General features: G+C 34.4%; 1 protein-coding gene across 1 annotated transcript in view; it reads right to left on the bottom strand.

Annotated features, from left to right (window-relative positions):
- The window catches only part of 5-HT1B (5-hydroxytryptamine (serotonin) receptor 1B), a 202051-nt gene that overhangs the window by 10141 nt on the left and 172195 nt on the right, over positions 1-19715 (bottom strand). Inside the window, exons 7-8 of the mRNA XM_073988645.1 lie at positions 8657-8884; positions 7883-8454 (exon numbers count right to left, since the gene is read on the bottom strand). Coding sequence (XP_073844746.1) covers positions 7960-8454; positions 8657-8884 — 723 coding nt within the window. The 3' untranslated portion in view covers positions 7883-7959. The remainder of the gene's footprint in view (positions 1-7882; positions 8455-8656; positions 8885-19715) is intronic.

Raw genomic sequence — 19715 nt, 5'->3', positions numbered from 1 at the left:
GTTTGCTAGATATATAATGGGTTCTGTATAGAGAACCACATTTTTATCCCATGCTACATATTGTCTCTCCAAAAGTTTATGTAACACCACGAAATATTCGTCCTAGTCCCCTTATTTGGTATGCCAAAATTCATATCTCGACGAGATAAAGCGATTTAGCGATGTGTGTCCGTCCATTAAAAATTGTAAACAAGCTTAAGGCCGCAATTATGGACCGATTGTAACGAATTTTCGGGCCAGAATATAAATGATTAGTTTTTGCTGATGATCGTGAAATGTTCAGGGAATGAAATGGACCAAAAACAAAATTTTAACCAATTTTGTAGCGGCTCTGTAGGTCAAAATAATAACCCGCAAAATTTTAAACAAAGTTTGAGTTTATGATGAAGAAGGAGCGTACAAACCAACGTGAAGATCAGATAATACTTAGCGGGTTAAATGGACTAAAACTTTTGTGTGAAATTGGTAAAAATTTCAAAATCGTAGCGGTTAAACAACGGAAGTAATAGTACTACATAAGTGGGTTTCATTACATTTTAGTTTGTGTGAACTAAATTTTGCTTGCCTGCTACAAAAATGTCTTTGTCATGCTAGATAACTTTTTGGTTTTGGTCATAAGTATTATACATTACATCTCTGATATTGGATAACTAAATTTTCACAATCATTGAAAAGAAGTTCCGTGGAGAGCGATTGTCCAGGGATAGTGGTATAGGGTATCCCATAGTCGCCTCCGTCCGACTATAGACTTTTCTTACTTGTTTTAAAAATGAAAGCAGTTGTTTATTCTCCTTTACATTTCTGTGAACTACTTTTGCATAATTTCAGGAAAATCATTGACATTTCCGCGATTTTCATCTCCAAATTAATGGCGATGACAACTTAACGATAATATCGATAGCAATCGATATTTTAAAACAATTGTTCTGTTCCAGAACTGCAAGAATCTACTTATTTTTACTATTTTTTCCGATAACATAAAGGAAAAAATGTTATCGTAGTAAAAAATAGTAGCTTCTTGCAGGTTCTGGAACAGAGCAATTACATATATCGAAAATATCTAATGTTGGGAATATCGATGGGTTGCCAGCTCTAATAATGGTACCTCCCGATTTTCGGTATTTTGAAGATCTTAGCTACAATTTTTTCTGAACTATCTGTAATTTGACATTTAAGGTTCTTAGGGGTCACAACATTTCTTCACTAAAAATTGTTATCATAAATCCATGTTAAAGTATAGCGCCCATATTACGATACCTCCAGATTTTCGTCATTTTGAGGATTTTATCCAGAGTTTTTAGCCGAACTAGCTGTAATTTGACATTTGAAGTTAATAACGGCCACAACACTTTTTCACCGAAACATCCTGGCATAGCACAATGGTCCCAACTTCAAATTTTCTGGCCAAAACTATTTCAATGTCCATTTTGTATTGAAATCAATTATTATTTATAATAAATGTGTACAAACAGAAATTCTTACGTTTTATAGACCAAAATGACCAAAAGCTGCCAAAATTTGTTGAACAGAGTGGTCCCGTTGTGTGGGGTCTAAACCAAAACATTGACCTATGTTAATAATTTTTAGTACGAAGGATTCATATCTTCCAAGAGGTCAAAATACCAAATTTCAGCCGAATCGGTCATAAAGTGTCGCTAAAATCCACAAAATACTTAAAATCGGACGGTACTTTTATGTGGGTTCTACGACAAAAAATTTACCTATTTTCAAAAAAATTATACATACTTTTTTTTACACTCTGAAAACCTTAAATATGAATTTTAAGGAAAATCGGTTGATAGATGTGGGTATTACCGTTCTATTTCAATTGGATGCTACGTACAGTCACAACAGGTATTTACAAAAAATTCTCCCATCATAAAATAGAAAAATCCACTTTATTTTAACTGTGGCAAATTTGACCTCGATTTGACTTCTGAATTTATTAGTACAGACCCCCTGCTATTTTTCAAATTCGATTTGGAGGTGGACATATTTGGACATTTTTTTAAAAGTTTAAGTATATTTAAAAAATATTTGTTAAAAATAATTTTTAATATATATAAAAACGTTGATTTTATTACGGTAATTTTGCAAATTTCATCGTTTCTTTTGTAAATATTATGAAAGTACTCATTAACAGCTTCCCGATTCATAATAACTTTGGTCTCACTTCTGTATATTTATGCAGCGACGTAATACAACAAAAATTGTATATTTTACAGCACAAAGTCTGTTTTATTTTTACATAAAAAAGTGTCAACTGTGGTACTGCGCCAATCAACGAATACTGACGTTATTTACAAAAACTAATTATTTTCAGATGACTTGATGTGTTTTTATTATTCTGTGCAAAAAGAAATTAAAATTTCGAAACTTCAAAAATCGGATTTTGGCCAAAAATTTCCTTATTGAAACCTATGTGCATAGGTCCATGTTTAGGTACAGCCTCCATATAACGGTACCTCCCGATTTTAGGTATTTTGAAGATTTTAGCTATAATTTTTATCCAAACTAGCAATAGTTTGACATTTAAGGTTTTTAGGGGATCACAACACTTCTTCTCCAAACATTGTGAACATAGATCCGTGTTTAGGTATAGTCCCCATATTATGGTACCTCACGATTGTCTGCATTTAGAGTATTTTAGCTTAAATTTTTTCGAACTACTCTCATATGAAATGACATTTAAGGCCCTTAGGGGGTTACCATTATTCTTCACCAAAAATTGTGAACATAGGTCCATATTTAGGTATAGCCACTATACCTCCCGATTTTAGGTATTTTGAGGATTTTAGCTACAATTTTTATCACAACTACTTGTAATTTGACATTTGAGGTTTTTAATGGTCACAAAACTTCTTCACTAAAAGTTGTGAACATAGGTCCATGTTTCAGTATAGCTCTTATATAACAGTAACTCCCGATTTTCGGCATTTTGAAGATTTTAGCTATATATTTTGACTTAGATTTCCGTTGTTTAACATTTGAGATTCCCTGCAGTCACTAAACTTCTCAATCATATAACGGTAGCTCTCGACTTTCTGTATTTTGAGAATTTTATTTACATTTTTTTACCCAAATAGCAGTAATGTGATATTTAAGGTTCCAAGTGGTCTCAAAACGTATACCCCTAAAATTGTCAACCTAGGTCCATGTTTTGGTATAGCCCCCATATAACGGTACCTCCCAAATTTTTGGTTTTTATAGGCCTTAAGGTACTTTTTTTGGACTGAATTGCATAACCGTAATTTGAGGTTTCCTGGTGTCACTAAACAACTCCACCAAAAATTTACAACATAGGCCAATGTTTTGCTATAGCTCCCATATAATGGTAGTGGACACAAAACTTTTCCACGATAAATTGTCAGCATAAGTGATGGTTTGGTATAGCTAGCATATAACGATACTTCAGGATTTTAGGATTTTTGAGCCATCCACGTACATTTGTTGACCGAACTGTCGGTAAAGTGGGTCCACACTTTGATGTAGTTTCAATGTAAAGATACGACCCGATTGAAGACATTTTCTGATACATTTTCTGACCTTAATTAGGCATTTTTGGTATCCGTGGTCGAAAAACTTCATCAATTAGGAGGGTTGGCGTGTTTTTGCAAGTGAATAGCTCGAGTTTAGGTAGTGCAAAAGAAATTCTCGATCAGAGTGTTTCTTTGCACACGTATCTATTTGAGAGGGCAATTGACACTTGGGTATAAAAAGTTTCTTGTTGAAAAACAAGAAACAAGGGGACTGATGAATATCTGTGGCGAGATTTGAAACTATAGTCTTCCCTGCCTTACCCCTTGGTAAACATCGCCAATTTTTCCAACTAATAAATTAAAGTTGTTTTAATAAAATATTAAAACAACGACTATGGGATTAAGCCTGACTATTTTGAAAAACAAAAAATTAAAAACAAAAAAACTTCATCAACTTAAATTACTGACAAAAAGAAAGACTAAATATTACATACTAGCAAAGTGCCCGCTACTTCGTATGCGGAAATGATATAAAAACAATAAACAATATATAATATGGAAATGGCGAATTTTAATCAATATTTATTTTTATTTTAGTACTGTTCGTCCCCCATTATGTCCGATTTTCCAAAACATCAGCCGTATCTCACCAATACTCACCCTTACTCCAAAACATACAGATTCCAGCACGTTACACACAAGCTCTGTCCCTACACCAAACAACAAATTGAGTGCCATTAAATACATTTCATATACTTATGTCACGTTTTTTGAAGACATATATCAACCCTACACTGACTTTAATACAAAATAAAAAGACCAATCGTAATTCCAAATCTCAAGATTCCAGTAGTGGAATTCTGTAACTAATTTTTCGAGTTACCGAGAAATATGGGTAAAATTAAAATTCTTATAATTTAGGTAATTAACGAAATGTTTCGGTAAGTTATAAACCTAAATAAAGTTGTCGCTAAGTCCTACCGATAGCAACAGTGTTGTCAACTTTTACTGATACTTTTCATTCATAATTTTGCGTTTTAATTCTACCGATTTTTGTCGGTAACTCAAAAAAAATAGGTGTGCAGGTGTATCCGTTCATCCAATTCCAAACTGTACCAAACTTAGTACTATTTCGTACTCTTTGTACCCATAAGTAAGATTCTCGAAAAAAACATTAATCTTTCACTTTAGCACTCGAACAGTAAACTTAATTCAACATTTCAGGATTCCAGCTCTATCCGTTCATCCAAATTGTACCAAATTTAGTACTTTTAGTACCCATAAGTACGAATCTCCAAAACTACCTCAATCTTACACCTCTACACTAATCTTAATTCAAAACTTCAAGAGTCCAGCTTTATTCGCTCACCCAAATCCAAGTTTTACAAATTTAGTACCATTTAATGCTTTCCGTACCTATAGGTACGAATTACCAATACTAACTCAATATTACACTTCAAAAGTAATCTTAATTCCGAATTTCAGGATTTCAGCTATATCGTTCACCTAAATCCAAATTGTACTAAATATAGTACCATATAGTAGTACCATATAGTTTCCAAAACCCCTTTGGTACATCTTTTTTAACTCTTTATAAGTGACCCTCAATCCAAATTTGAGGAATCGAATCACCTCTATCCGTTCACCCAAACCCAAATTGTACTAAATTTAGTTCCATTTAGTACTGTTCGTACACATAAGTACGACTTTCCAAAACTACCTCAATCCTACACTTCAAAAGTAATCTCAATTACGAATTCAGGATCCCGGCTCCATCAGTCCACCAAAACCCTCATCGTACCAAATTTAGTACCATTTATTACTTTCCATATACATAAGTACGAATTTCCAAAACTGCACCAATCCTTCACTCCAACAGTGATCTCAATTCCAAATTTCAGGATTCCAGCTCTGTCCGTTCACCCAAATCCCTATTGTATTGTATCAAATTTAGTACCACTTAGTCCTTTTCGTACAGATAAGTACGAATTTCCAAAACTACATTCGTATCTCAATCCTATGTTCCTACATTTATTCTAATTCCAAATTTCAGGATTCCAACTCTCTCCGTTAGCCCAAATCCAAATTGTACCAAATTTAGTACAATTCAGTACTTTGCGTACAAATGAGTACATATTTCCAACACCATAACCTTGTATCAACCAAACTTCTCAACCTTGATTTTCATTCCAAATGTCATGCTTTTAGCGCTATCAGTTCATATAATTCCAAATGTTACCAATTTAGTTATTTTGTACACATACATAGGTACGAATTTCCAAAACTTCATCCATATCTCAATCCTACACTGCAACAGTAATCTTCAGGTTTCCAGGTCTATCCGTTCACCCAAATCCGTATTGTATCAAATTTAGTACTTTTCGTACACATAAGTACAAATTTCCAAAACTACCTCCATATCTCAATCTTATACTCTAACAGTAATCTTAATTCGAAATTTCAGGATTTCATTTCTATCCGTTTACCCAAATCCAAGTTGTGCAAAATTTAGTACCATTTAGTACATTTCGTACACATAAGTACGAATTTCCAAAACTACGTCCATATCTCAATTCTACACATCAATAGGAATCTTAATTTCAAATTTCAGGTTTCCAGCTCTATCCGTTCACCAAAATCACATTGTACCAAATTTAGTACTACTAAGTACTCTTCGTACACATATGTATGAATTATCAAAACTGCCTCCATATCTCAATCTTACACTCCAACAGTAATATTAAATTCACATTTCATGTTTATAGCTCTATCCGTTCATCCGAATCAAAATTGTACCAAATTTAGTACCATTTAGTACTTTAGTACACATAAGTACGTATTTCCAAAACCATTTACTTATATCAGCACTACTTCCCAACCTTGATTCCCATACCAAATTTCAAGAGTCTAGCTATAGCCGTTAAAAATATACAATTGGTACTAAATTTAGTAACTTTTAGGTCGAATTTTCAAAAACCCTTTGGTACACCTTTCTAACTTTCCATCAGTGATCCTCATTCCGAATTTCAGAATTCTAGCTCTACCGGTTCGCCAAATACAAATGGTACCATATTTAGTACCTTTTAGTACTTTTCGTATCGTTCTAGTTCCAATTTCCAAAAACCAAGCCTTATCCTACCTATTCGAACCAAAAGTTAACCTCATCCAAAGTTTCAAGATTCTAGCTCCAGCCGTTTTGCCTGGGCGTTGATTACACTGCTCAACAAAATTGAAAAAGTTGAAGTTGCATTTGTTTCTAGATGAAATCGGCGAGTTATTTTCTAATCCGGTCCCGGTTTTTCTCCATCAGCTCTTGTTTTTGAGATATAGCTCAAAATCGGTATTTACGAGTTTAACCCAGACTTTCGTTATTTTCGGATACAAACAAATATTTTTTGTGGGGTTTTCGACATTAATATATTAAGGAGATGTTGTACGCTCGAAACAAATCGTTTTTGAAATAGTTATGGTGAAAAATATAGAAAATATACGACGGACCTTGTAAAAATTGCATATTTTGAGTACTTTAAGCTGTAATTACGTCATCGGGGGAAGTCATAGGATCTTCATATGGTACTCCGGGTATGCTTAGGATGTCTACTATATAATCCAGTATTCAAATATATAATATAAAGTTCATAGCGCCCATGATTCGGCCATAACCTAAAAATCATCATATAAGTATAGATTAGTTCAGAACATTTCATGGTTGAACTTAACTTTCTTTACTTGTTTTCTTGTTTATTTATATATTCACCAACGGAATGTTGTTAAGGCGAAACAAATGAAAATGACACCATTTGAATAATGAGGCTAAGACCTTAAAACTACCAAAAATCGGAAGGTATTGTTCCGTTGTGACTACTAGGAACTCTAAATGATAAGTTTAATATGTATAGCCTACATTATATCGTGAAGAGTATAAAAATAGCGGACAACATTTATAAGAGACATACTAAGGCAGATTACAGTCTTGTATTTGTTTACTATCAAAAATATGAATAGACGAATTTGTTGCAGTTCTTAACAAGATAAAAATATTATTGCAAATAAATTTCTATTTAACCTTTGTTACGTACCAATTTGAAGAATTTTGAAGTTTCGATTTCCCAGATTTCTAATTTCAGCGAATAAAAAGTTCTTTCGAAACAATTAGTTCGCTCATTAGCTTTATTTTTCCTACAAAAATATGGGAATATGCAAAAACTGATGTCTACTAATAACATCGTCCGTCTACTTTGCGGTGGTATGTTTGATATCTGCCAACAAATGTAAAAAAAGTTATGACCCTAATATTCATGCATACATTTGTTTCTCATGTTTTATTGACTCATAACTTAATTATGTATTTTCAGTATTTACTAAAACCAAACATAATTCCACTTAGACGTTAAGCTACTTACCGCATTTAACATCACGCACAGCTTGTATATTCCGCCGCAATCGCAACACTGGGCTCTGGGCCCCTTTTCTGCTAAGATCATATATTCGCTGACCGCCGCTTACATCTATTGGCCACATATTTCTTGCCAAACAACAAACGCTGGAAGGCACGTCGAAACTCAGGATTGAAGATGGTATAAATGATGGGATTTAGCGTGGAATTAAAGTAACCCAGCCATAGGAACAGCGATGCGACAGCAGCATTAATTTCACAACTTTTACACAACGACAGTGTCAGAGCCATCACGAAAAATGGCAGCCAACAGACAACAAAGGCGCCCGTAATGATTGCCAGTGTTTGTGCTGCCTTTCTTTCGCGTTTCGCTTCAATTTGCTGACGTCGTTTGGCCAACTTTTGGTGGGGATTCGTTCCAAGTAATTGTTGGTGCTGTTTGCTGTTGCTGCCAGGGCACACAGTGAGGCGTGGTGTAGCGGTGGTCAGCACGATTGCCGTGACATGTTGCTGAAATGTTGATGTTGTGGCAGCAACCTGCTGTGACACTGTTGAAATTTCCAGCGGCAGGGGTACACGCTGCCATGTGATTGTGATGAAAGGTTAAGACACATTCAATAATACAATGGCAAAAATATGACACACAGCAGGCAAGCAGAAAAGAGAAAATACATATTTTTACAAGTAAAGAATTTTATACATTTCCGTTTTGTCTTTAGCAATTTAAATAATGGATATTTGCGAAAAAAGAGAAGAGAAAGAAAATGTCTTTTTCACTTACTTCATCCGCATTCGTGGTTGTCATCTCATCCGAAACATTGGTCAGCTCTGTTCCTGCATGACTCTTGTCTTCAATATTGCTGGTGCTGAATTCCGTTTCCTCTCTGATGTTGGCATTGGAGCCACCAGTATAGTTTTCGCCAGTTGACGAACTGAAACCTTTATCCGAGGACACATCCTTGCTGAAGCAAATTTTAATTCGCTTCTTTTTAACCTTTTCTTGAAAATCCTGCAAGAAAAAATGTATCCGTGAAATTGTTGATAATAGAAGGAAGAAGAATGTATTTAATTTGAATGTTTTGGTATGCAAATTAAAGAAGTAAAATAAGCTTTTTATTAAATTTTAGAAAATATGTTTACATTTTAGTTAACAATAGAAAGACAATGACACACCGTCCTAATATAATATAATGGAAACTTTTCAGTTTCGGTTTTGTGAAAAAAACAGCCACTTGCTGTTTTCTTGTCGTTATAATAAACAAACCTTTGACAAACATGTGTGCATTCTAAAAACTATTCACTCTTATTTTTACATGACTGGCATTTTGCCTGCAGATATTTACGTTGAACAAATGTTTTCTAAAAAGAATATGAATTGCAAAACTTTTTTGCTTTTCTTGTGTTTCTCTTTTCTTATTAGTTTAACAACAAGAGTTCATAGATATGTATGCGCAAAAGAGGTATGACCACTGAAAACTACATATGAAAAGAAGTAAAAACAGCGTTAAATTTGGCCAGACCGATCTTTTTATCATCCATCATAATATGGAAGCTAGAATTATCCTTGAGAATCCGTTTGTAACACAACGAAATATTTGTCGGATACCCTATAAAGTATATGGGATTTCTGAGTGAAATCGGACACTTTTTCAAAATGAGGTTTGTGATTTCCTCATCAGCAAAACATTTTAGTATATTTTCCAGTGTCCATATTCGAACCTCATCTATGTCTGGTACAAATTTCACGATTTGTAAAGTATGGACCAAATTGGTTACTGCCTTTAAGAGTTATTGTTTGTACCGGAAGGTGTGGACCGATATGACCCATCTTCGAACTTAAACTAAGTTTGGACAAAATATTACGAAGACCAAATTTTGGGCCAGACAGACAGACGGTCGGACATTGCTAAATCGACTCCAAATTGTCTGAAACGAATTTCGTCCAAACATACTTGGTGTGTAAAACCATTATTTCGATGAGGCACATTTCGCACGATGAATGTGTATATACCCTCGTTAGCATAAATGCTGAGGGTATCAAAATGGGTAAATGGGATGTGCGCCATCCTATTTTGCATCATAATAAAGGTGATATTTTCCTATTCCATTGACGGGCTTTCCATTTGGAATACAACTACTAAAAACAAAGATATCGCATAAGAACAAAACTTTGAATTTTTGTCCACATAATTTTTTTGCCCATTCCACTCTTTAATATAACGCGCCCATCATCAATCTTTGGGAGCCCTATAAACCACCAAATCCTCTTTGGGAGCCCTATAAACCTACAAAATTTCGTGACGATGGCAAAATGGGATGTATTACCGACTATTGCGATATCTCCGTTATTTGGCCACATACGCCAATCTATTTTGCATCACTGTGAAGATGGGATTTTCGACTTTTATAGCCAAACTTTGATTTTGGAAAGTCGCCGACAAAAGCTGTGATATTCGTCATTATAATTAACAAGTAAGTACGTATCAGTCAGCTGGGCTAATGGAGAAATACCCTCAGCCACTGACCAAGAAAAGAACAACAAAACCAAACCAAACACAAAATTATGCCGTATATAAAATATATTGATGCGAGAGGAGCTCCCAAACTTCACTTTATCCGAATTTTGTGTGGGAGGTACCCGAAAGAGTGGACCGATATAGTCTATATTTCAAACCCATACTGGACTGGATGAAATAATACGATGCGCAAAGCCTGCATCAATCAAAAACTCCCTGCGAGGATTATCTTGCGGATTTGCCATTTTGGTTGGTGCCGTCAGGGTTTCTTGGAGCTTTTAGGCCAATATCTCAGTCGTAAAGCGAGCCACAAAAAAAGAAACTTACTAAAAATATTTCAAAACGATCCGTGAGGAGCTCTTAAATTTCACTTTATCCGAATTTTGTGTGGGAGGTACTCGAAGGAGTGGATCGATACACTCCAAATTCCAACATGGTACATGACTGGATGAAATAATACGATGTGCAAAGCCTGCACCAATCAGAAATTCCCTGCGAGGATTATCTTGCGGATTTGCCACTTTGGTTGTTGCCGTCAGGGTTTCTTGGAGCTTTTGTACCGTCATAAAGGGAGTCGCAAGGAAAACTTACTGAAAAAATTGCAAAACCATCCGAGAGGAGTCCTTAAACTTCAGTTTATCCAAATTTTGTGTGGGAGGTACCCGAAGGAGTGGACAGATATAGTTCATATTCGAACCAGATCTATATCTGGAAGGAATAATACGATGTGCAAAGTTTTGACCAAATCGATTGCTCCCTTCGAGAGTTATCGTTCAGACCATTTTACAGAAAAAATTTTGAACTTTAGATGGACCGATATGGCCCATCTTCGAACTTAAACTAAGTTTGGACAAAATATTACGATACCCAAAATTTGGTTCGAATCGGTTGAACTGTTCGAGAGTTTTTGTGCGCACAAGCCAGACAGACAGACATTTTTCGTATCAAAGTGTATATGAGGAAAAGTCGGATTTTTTAATATTCCATTTGAAAAAAAATTAAAATTTGTTTTTGACGCTACATGAACAATTTTTGGTACATTGATTGAGAAAAAATTCCCATTCTCACATCTGTTCGAAACACTAATTTTGGATATTGCGCGCAATCAATTCAGATTATTAGAAAAAATCTTATGAAAACGCTATTCATTATATCGAGAAGCATTGTTAATTTATGGCTTCCTACATACTATATGTTTACTGCGGTCCCATAACTTTAGTGAAAAAGTTGTAGATTTTCGCAGAAATTAGAAAACAATTCAAAACAATTGGTAGTTTGCAACTTGTTTTAATAAAATGCAACCTGTTTATGCATCTGAAAAATATATAAAAAATATGTACGTAATCTAAACATCGCGAAGATTCAAATGAAAACTATGCAAATCCGTTGAGTGGTTTGCATATTATAGCAAAAACCAAAAAGTATATATTGAGGAAATTTATAAAATTTTGTAAGAGAAAATATTTATTAATATTTATTTTGTGAATTAGATGAAAAAATTTAGAAAAACTAGGTCGGAGTTATTCTTCTATTTTAGTTAAATTTCACGCAAAAAAAAACAATTTTTTTATTCTAATCACTTCTCGAATACACAATAACATCTAGCGGAAAATATGGGTATCGTTCAAATAAATGTTGGGTTCTTTTAAATGGGGTATAATTTAATAAAACTATATTCGCAAAAACGTGAGTGATGTGTTAGTTTCTTCATTAAAATGGGAACGATCCACAGAAAACGCAAATTAAATGTCACCATCCATAAAAGGTGGATGTAGTGGAGATTTTGAAATGTGATACATTAGAAGTGTAATCTTCATTTTGTATTCTTCTACTTTTACTTTGGACAAATAACCGTTATTAAAACTGTTTAACCGCCAATCGATTAACAACGTAAAAAACTCGTTTGCTTCAACGTGTTTTTACCTATTTTTATTCATTTACGCGTTCATAGCTTCCGCGCAAATTAACTTTTTTTAACCACATATTTGAGCTTCCATTAAAAACACTTCGTTTGATCCAACTATGGTAATATTTCGTGGTACACTGGAATATTTCGCTAATTATAACAGTGCAAACCTTGGCTTCATCAATGTTAAATTTTTTTGACTTTTCGTCATATACCTTCTAGCCTAAAGGCTGAGGGTGTAAAAATGAAAAGTTGGGTTTTATTTGCGACTATTGTGATATCTTCGTTGTTCGACCACCTACGACAACCTACATTATTTAGATCATTTACATCATTAGAAAGGTGATATTTTCTACTTTCATTGTCAGGGTTTGCTTTTGGTATACCCCTTATATAAACTGAGATTTTTGCACATACCGATCTCTAAATATTATCCGACCATTTCCAAAATCAATAGGCTTCTTCCCCTCCGGGACCCACATCAACACACATAGCCAGATCTACTCAGCTCGTCGAGACATTCATTTTGGTATATAAGTATGGGCCTACGACCTTTTTTTCGATGAGTTACAAACTTGTTGGCCAAAACCAACTTATGGAGGGTATAACAAATGAAATGAATGAAAAGATACTAAAAATAAATTAAATCAAGAAAACCTTTTTGAAAAAATGTAGATTTCCCCATGTGCATTCTTGATCGGTATGAAATTTTAAGTCGCTATAACCATGTCCGTCCATCTATTGAAATAAATATATAGCTCATAATATTTAATATAGAACTTTATAATTTGGTACATTACTCTATTACTCCTTGGGTAGTTGGCATTGAACGGAACCTCTCGATTTTCTGTATTTTCATTGATTTAGTCACTGAAGGAACATGCTCCTCAAGTCCCTAGCCGCCAGCACTTGGGTTGCAGATAAAGAAGCCGTGTTGACCACATATAATGCGATAGGTCGGTCTGTGGTATGCTATGCGGCGCCAGTTTGGTACGCGAGTATAGGTGCAACGCGATGGAAAATATTCAAACTTGTCAAAATGCCACCCTGAGAACTGCAACAGGGTGCCTCCTCATGTCTTCAGTGAATCATCTGCATGAGGATGCAACGGTTCTTCCAGTACAGCAACACAATGGCAATGGCCGTTGCAGTACTTGCTTGGGTGTGAGGACCATATGGTGGATAGGACCCCGCACCCAGGCATGTCAGGAGGGATCTTCATGATCTAGAAATAGAGGTCCAGCGTTACAAGAGAGAACTAGAGCTGGCAAAATATCGATATTCCCATCATTAGATATTTTCGACAATATCGTTTATTTGTCATTACCATTAATTTGGAAATGAAAATGACGGAAATGTATCTGCTTTTGTTGACATTTTGCGCAAGTGGTTCACAGAAATATAAAGCAGAAAAAACAATTGCTTTTATTTAATAAAACAAGTAAGAAAGTATCAGTCAGCTGAGCCGACAGAGATATACCCTCAGCCACGTACCCGAAGAAAAAAAGTCAACACAATACTTCTGCAGGTTTTTTAGCTGTTGGGAAAATTTTCCAGGATGGAAAGAGCCGCAAAAAACTACATGTTGCAACAAAATTCAGAATGATCCAAGACGAGTGCTTTTTTTCCAACCCAGCAAAAATACTCATTACAAATTGGCCTACTTTCTCATTATTTTAACACGGGCATGTCATAGGGAGTAAGTACTTATTTTTTGGCCACTAAAAAGTAGATAAATAAGTAGTTACACCCAGGTTACTTCAAGTCGTAACTACTTATTTAAGAACTTATTTATTTACTTTAAGTGCCAAAAAATAAGTACTTACTCCCTATGACATGCCCGTGTTAAAATAATGAGAAAGTAGGCCAATTTGTAATGAGTATTTTTGCTGGGAAGCTTTGGGTTGGGTGCACCCATAGGAGTGATCCGATGTAGTACATATTCGGACCTAATACAAATCTGTAGGAAATATTTTTTTCTTTATTAGTCTGTGGATATTTTCGTTACAGACTATATAATTTAATATGTTGTACTTAATTTTCTGAATTTAAATATATTAAAATTTTACTTTTCAATTTACAAAGTTTGAACTAAATCGATTTCTCTCTTAAAGGGTAATTTTACACATTAGCCAGTTTAGGTGGTGCCGGTAGGATTTTCTGGACCTTTTTGGGTCATTATCTCAGGAAGTATGGACTTTCCCACGAAAAAAATTACAACGTCGTAACAGGGGCCGCAAGTGCAACCTGCTGCGTCACAAATTAATAAGATCAGAGAGGAGTTGTTAAACTATATTTTTTTCCAAATTTTGTGTGGGAGGTACTCAAATGAGTGGACCGATATAGTCCATATTAGAACTCGATCTATGCCTGAAAGTAATATTACCAATAGCAAAGTTTGGCTCAATTCGGTTATTCCCTCCTAGAGTTATCATGCCAAGTTTGGACAAAATATTGAAAGACCCAAAATTTTAACCAAATATGTTGATCCGTTCGAGAGTTATCGTGCACTCCAACTACAACACATGGTATTATATGGGTTGTTTGCAGTTTTCGTGCTGGTTTCTGAGGATATATGGACTTGCTCCTGAAAAAAATTATATCGTCGTAATGTGGGTAGTGAATATAAGTAGCTGCAACAAAAATCAAAGCGATTCGAGAGCAGGCCTTAAACTGCACTTGAGCAACATTTTGTGTGGGAGGTACCCGAAAGAGTGAACCAATAGGGTCCATATTGGAACCTCATCTATGTCTCGTAGAAATGTCACGATGTGCAAAGTATGGACTAATGCAAGAGTTATCGTGCGGACAATTTTTCCGAACATTTTTGAACTTTTGTGGGGGAGGTACCTGAAGGAGTGGACCGATATGGCCCATCTTCGAACTGAAATCAAATCTTGGCAAAATATTTCGATACCCAAAATTTGAACCGAATCGATTGATCCGTTCGAGAGTTATCGTGCGCACCAGTCAGCCAGACAGACAGACGGACAGACAGACAGACAGACAGACGGACGGACATTGCTAGATCGACTCAAAATTGTCTGAAACGGATATCGTACGAACATACTTGGGGTCTAAAACCATTATTTCAATGAGGCACATTTTTGGCCGTATCAAAGTGTAAATACCCTCTTTAACCTAAAGGCCGAGGGTATATATACACAAAAATACATTTTACTTTTCAAAAAAAACCGAAAAGCCGCGAAATTTATATTTATTTCAATGAATTTTATGTTAGGCGGGTTTAATCCGATAATATCGATAGACAAAACTATCTGTCGATATTGAATTTCTAAAGAATAAACGATATTATCAATAGCGCCTTCGATTTTTTCCAGCTCTAGAGAGAATCCATAGATCAACTAGCATATGAAGCAGGTATGAATACCATTCATGCGGATACAGTTGCAGATGCCATAAAAAACTATCGTATGAATGCGACCCTAGGAGAATATCCCACATATGTCGCAGCTGAGGAGCGTCAGTTGACACGACAAACCAGCGTAGTTTAGGTTCAACTACGGTCGGGATGGTGCAGGCGTGTAAATTCCTACATGGCAACGATCGATAACACCGTGCAAAACATGCCCAGCATGCGGCACACAGTGTTGCAGCAGTGAAACAAAAATCGAAAAATGTGATTTTAGACTTTATATAGGTATGTATGTTTACGTTTCTTTCAGCAGAAAAAACACCTCATGTACAAAAAATCTGAAATAATTTTGTCGATATATACATTTATAATGTACTATCCGAATATGCCCTATCTGTAAGAAAGAAACGTAAATATATAAGTTAACATTAAATTTTTGCATTTTTGTTCACTGCGGCAACACTGTGCGACGGACGGAGACACATTTCAATATGGCTTTATCTTGTCGGGATATGAATTTTGAATATTTTGCAGGGACGAATATTTCCGAGTGTTACATGAAGTTTTGGAAAAACAAACTTATAATACACTTTCTTTATTGTGAAAATTAATCTTTACTTCTGTACAAGTTAAGTATATACATACATATGTATGGTAAATTCCGTGAAATTATTATTTATTTCTGTAGAAATTTTTGTATCTGGTATTCAACACCTCTGGTTTATACATTGTAGCACAATGTTATGAAACTTATAGTTTAATATCCCTGCTTTTAACTCTTTATTCTAGTATTTTTGGAGACATCATAGAAATGTTTATAGTTGAATATGCATACAAATTCATACATATAGTTACATACATGTGTATAAAAAATGAACAACGAGTATTTTATTCTAATTATGAATGTATGGTATGACTGCTACTGAAGATTACACTTCACATTGCTGATGACATATCAAATTATATTCCTTACTAGCAAGTGCCCGCTACTTCGTTAGCGGAGAATTCACACGAATATAAAGGAGGATAATAAATAAATAAATTAAAATGCAGAGTATAGTTTCACCCCTTCCTATTTACAAATTCTTTAACCAGTAAAGTACGACAGTTTAAGGTATTACCACATATTCTTTCGGTAATTTCCGAAATTATAAGCATTGTAATTTTACCGACACTTGTCGGTAACTCACAAAATTAGTTTGTGAATCGCACTACTGAACAGATTTCATTACACATTTGTTTTAAAATAGTTTTTTGGTGGATAGAATATAAGGAATCGGTAATAGTGCAACATAATTTTCATCTCATCAGAAAATATAACGTCATCGAAGTACTTTAACGGGCTTGAAATCTTCTTAGTAGCAAATCTGATTCGTTCCTTTATATTTTGCGGGGAGAGAACTTTTTCCTACCAACATTATTTATTGAAAGAATTTTTGTTTTAATTTTAAATTGAAAATCAAAATTTTTACAAATGCATCGTTTGTAATCATTTTTTCTAACTGGACTTTAACGAATGAAAATCTGTTGTGCGACACCTGTTATGTGAAAACAAAATCAGGGTCGGTTTGTCTTTGTCTTTCTATTATTTAGTGGTTTACGATAAAATAAGTGCGCCTAGAAGTAAACTACAAAATTTGAAATTATGTCAATTATGTCAAATTATTTTCTAAAACCCGGCCTTATCTCGCACATTTGCATCAACAGTGACCCACTGGTAAAATTTCAAGCTCCTCAAGAAATCTACAGCCTCAGATAAATGTATAAATGAAAATATTGCATTTTTTAAATCGCCTTCGAAAAACGTTGAGTACTTTTGTTTGGGTCGGTTAACAGCATATAACATGATGCGGTGCTCTTGAACCAACATTAAATGAAAGGAGCTTACACCTGGGAATAAAACAAATCGCCTGAGCGCTTTTTAAATAAATCACGGTCAAAGTTCACATTTTTTGGGGGTTTTTAGGTTTTCACGCCCTATCAAAATGGAATAAAATGTTGTAGCACTGAAAATTGTCTACAAAATTGTGATTTATGATATTATCGTAGGTTTTACCATTTTTGAGATATAGATGTTCAGATTAGGAAAATTCACTGACTGCATCGTCTCCATATGAAACAATGTCATGACTGCAATTTCTCTACTTTTACTTATATATCGCAAAAATGGTACAACCCAGGAAAAAAATTACGAAATTTTCACAGCTTTTCAAATTTTTGTAGTCCCATTTTGACAAACTTACCGTTTTCAAGCAAACTCGCGAAAACCTAACAAAAAACCTAAAACTGTGACCTGAACTTCTATATCTCAAAAATGGTAAAACCTAGGAACAAATCGAATGAGTAATCCTTTGTCTATACGATTCATTTGTTAACATCAATTTCGTTTTCAGAACAACTCAATTAAAAACACAATTTTAAAAACATTTTGTTCTAACAAAAACTGTATGGGGTTAGTTTTTGACGAAATCTACATACTCTGATGTAAAAGAAAATCTGGCAATTTTTCTCAAAAATCGACTTCGAAAAATGTTGAGTATTTTGGTTTGAGTCTGTTGACAGCACTCAACATGAGTAATCCTTTGTCTGTACCCATCATTTGTCTATGCTTTACCATAACTTACAGTTCTCCGAACATTACAGTATGTATTGGATTTTTATTTTCCAGGGCTGTGAGAGGGTTGCGCCATATTTTTTGGGTTCAGTCGTAATAGTGCAACATAATTTTTATCTCATCAGAAAATATAACGTCATCAAAGTACTTTAACGGGCTTGAAATCTTCTTAGTAGCAAATCTGATTCGTTGCTTTATATTTTGCGGGGAGAGAACTTTTTCCTAACCCTTCGTGATGAATACTTGTTATGTAATACTTTTCTGCCTTTTTCACGTAACACACATACTCCAAAATCGTTTTCAATTACAGAACCAATCTTTTGTCTCTGGTTTGGCGGCTATTATTGATTTCATTAATTATTTAGCAATTTCTTCAAATTACAGATTTTGAAATTGAAAATTGAATAGTTATGACTGTACATCTCCATATACGATAAAATTCTTAATTGCAAATAAATCGTTGTAATATGCACAATTTTATTGCACTTTCATTGATTTGCAAACATTTAGTTATTACCAAAAAGTCAGGTCCATACAGTTTTTAGTAGTTGTTATTTCTGGCCGATTTCTGAATTTATTCCCCTAATGTTGTCTTCAACATCAACTCATTTGTTCAACAAAGCCAACATTATTTATTGAAAGAATTTTTGTTTTAATTTTAAATTGAAAATCAAAATTTTTACAAATGCATCGTTTGTAATCATTTTTTCTAACTGGATTTTAACGAATGAAAATCTTTTGTGCGACACCTGTTATGTGACAACAAAATCAGGATCGGTTTGTATTTTTTGCGTAATTGTCTTTCTATTATTTAGTGGTTTACGATAAAATAAGTGCGCCTAGAAGTAAACTACAAAATTTGAAATTATGTGTGATCTCTTACGATATCAAGATGTAAAAATTCCCCCCAAAAAACGTGCCTTAATTTTTTTACCTGAATTTTTGTGCAATTTTTAGAGTTAGATTTAGGTCCTACAGCCCGAAACTGCTTAGGTAAGCTCTCACGTTATGAATGGGAAAGTACACAAATAGGAGTCAAAATAAAAAAATATGCAACAAATCACCTGCCTGATTTACCTGTATGTTTGTTTACTTTTTATTGCCATTTAAAAGGACAGTGGTCATATGTGGTTTAATGAACGTATATGATTTATAGCAAGGGCCAGTACATCGTTCCCGGAAAGACCACATGAATATAAAAGAGGATAATAAATAAAACTGAAAAAAAAATTCAGAATAAAAAATCACATCTTTCTTCCCAATAATGGTACTTACGACATTGTAGGTTTTTACCATTTATTGTTTTCTAAAAATTATGTGTGTGTAAACCATAATTCAAAACATGCACAATTTCACCCGTTCCTGTTTACAACCATTTCAACTACTAAGGCTTATCAATATTTTCGGCGGAATCGGCGGAAGATATGG

Source organism: Musca autumnalis, unplaced genomic scaffold (assembly GCF_047663935.1).
Source record: "Musca autumnalis isolate F117 unplaced genomic scaffold, ASM4766393v1 scaffold_5, whole genome shotgun sequence".
Classification (NCBI taxonomy): Eukaryota; Metazoa; Arthropoda; class Insecta; order Diptera; family Muscidae; genus Musca; species Musca autumnalis.
Note: the sequence above shows the minus strand (reverse complement) of the source record. Positions and strands in the feature narration are given on the sequence as shown.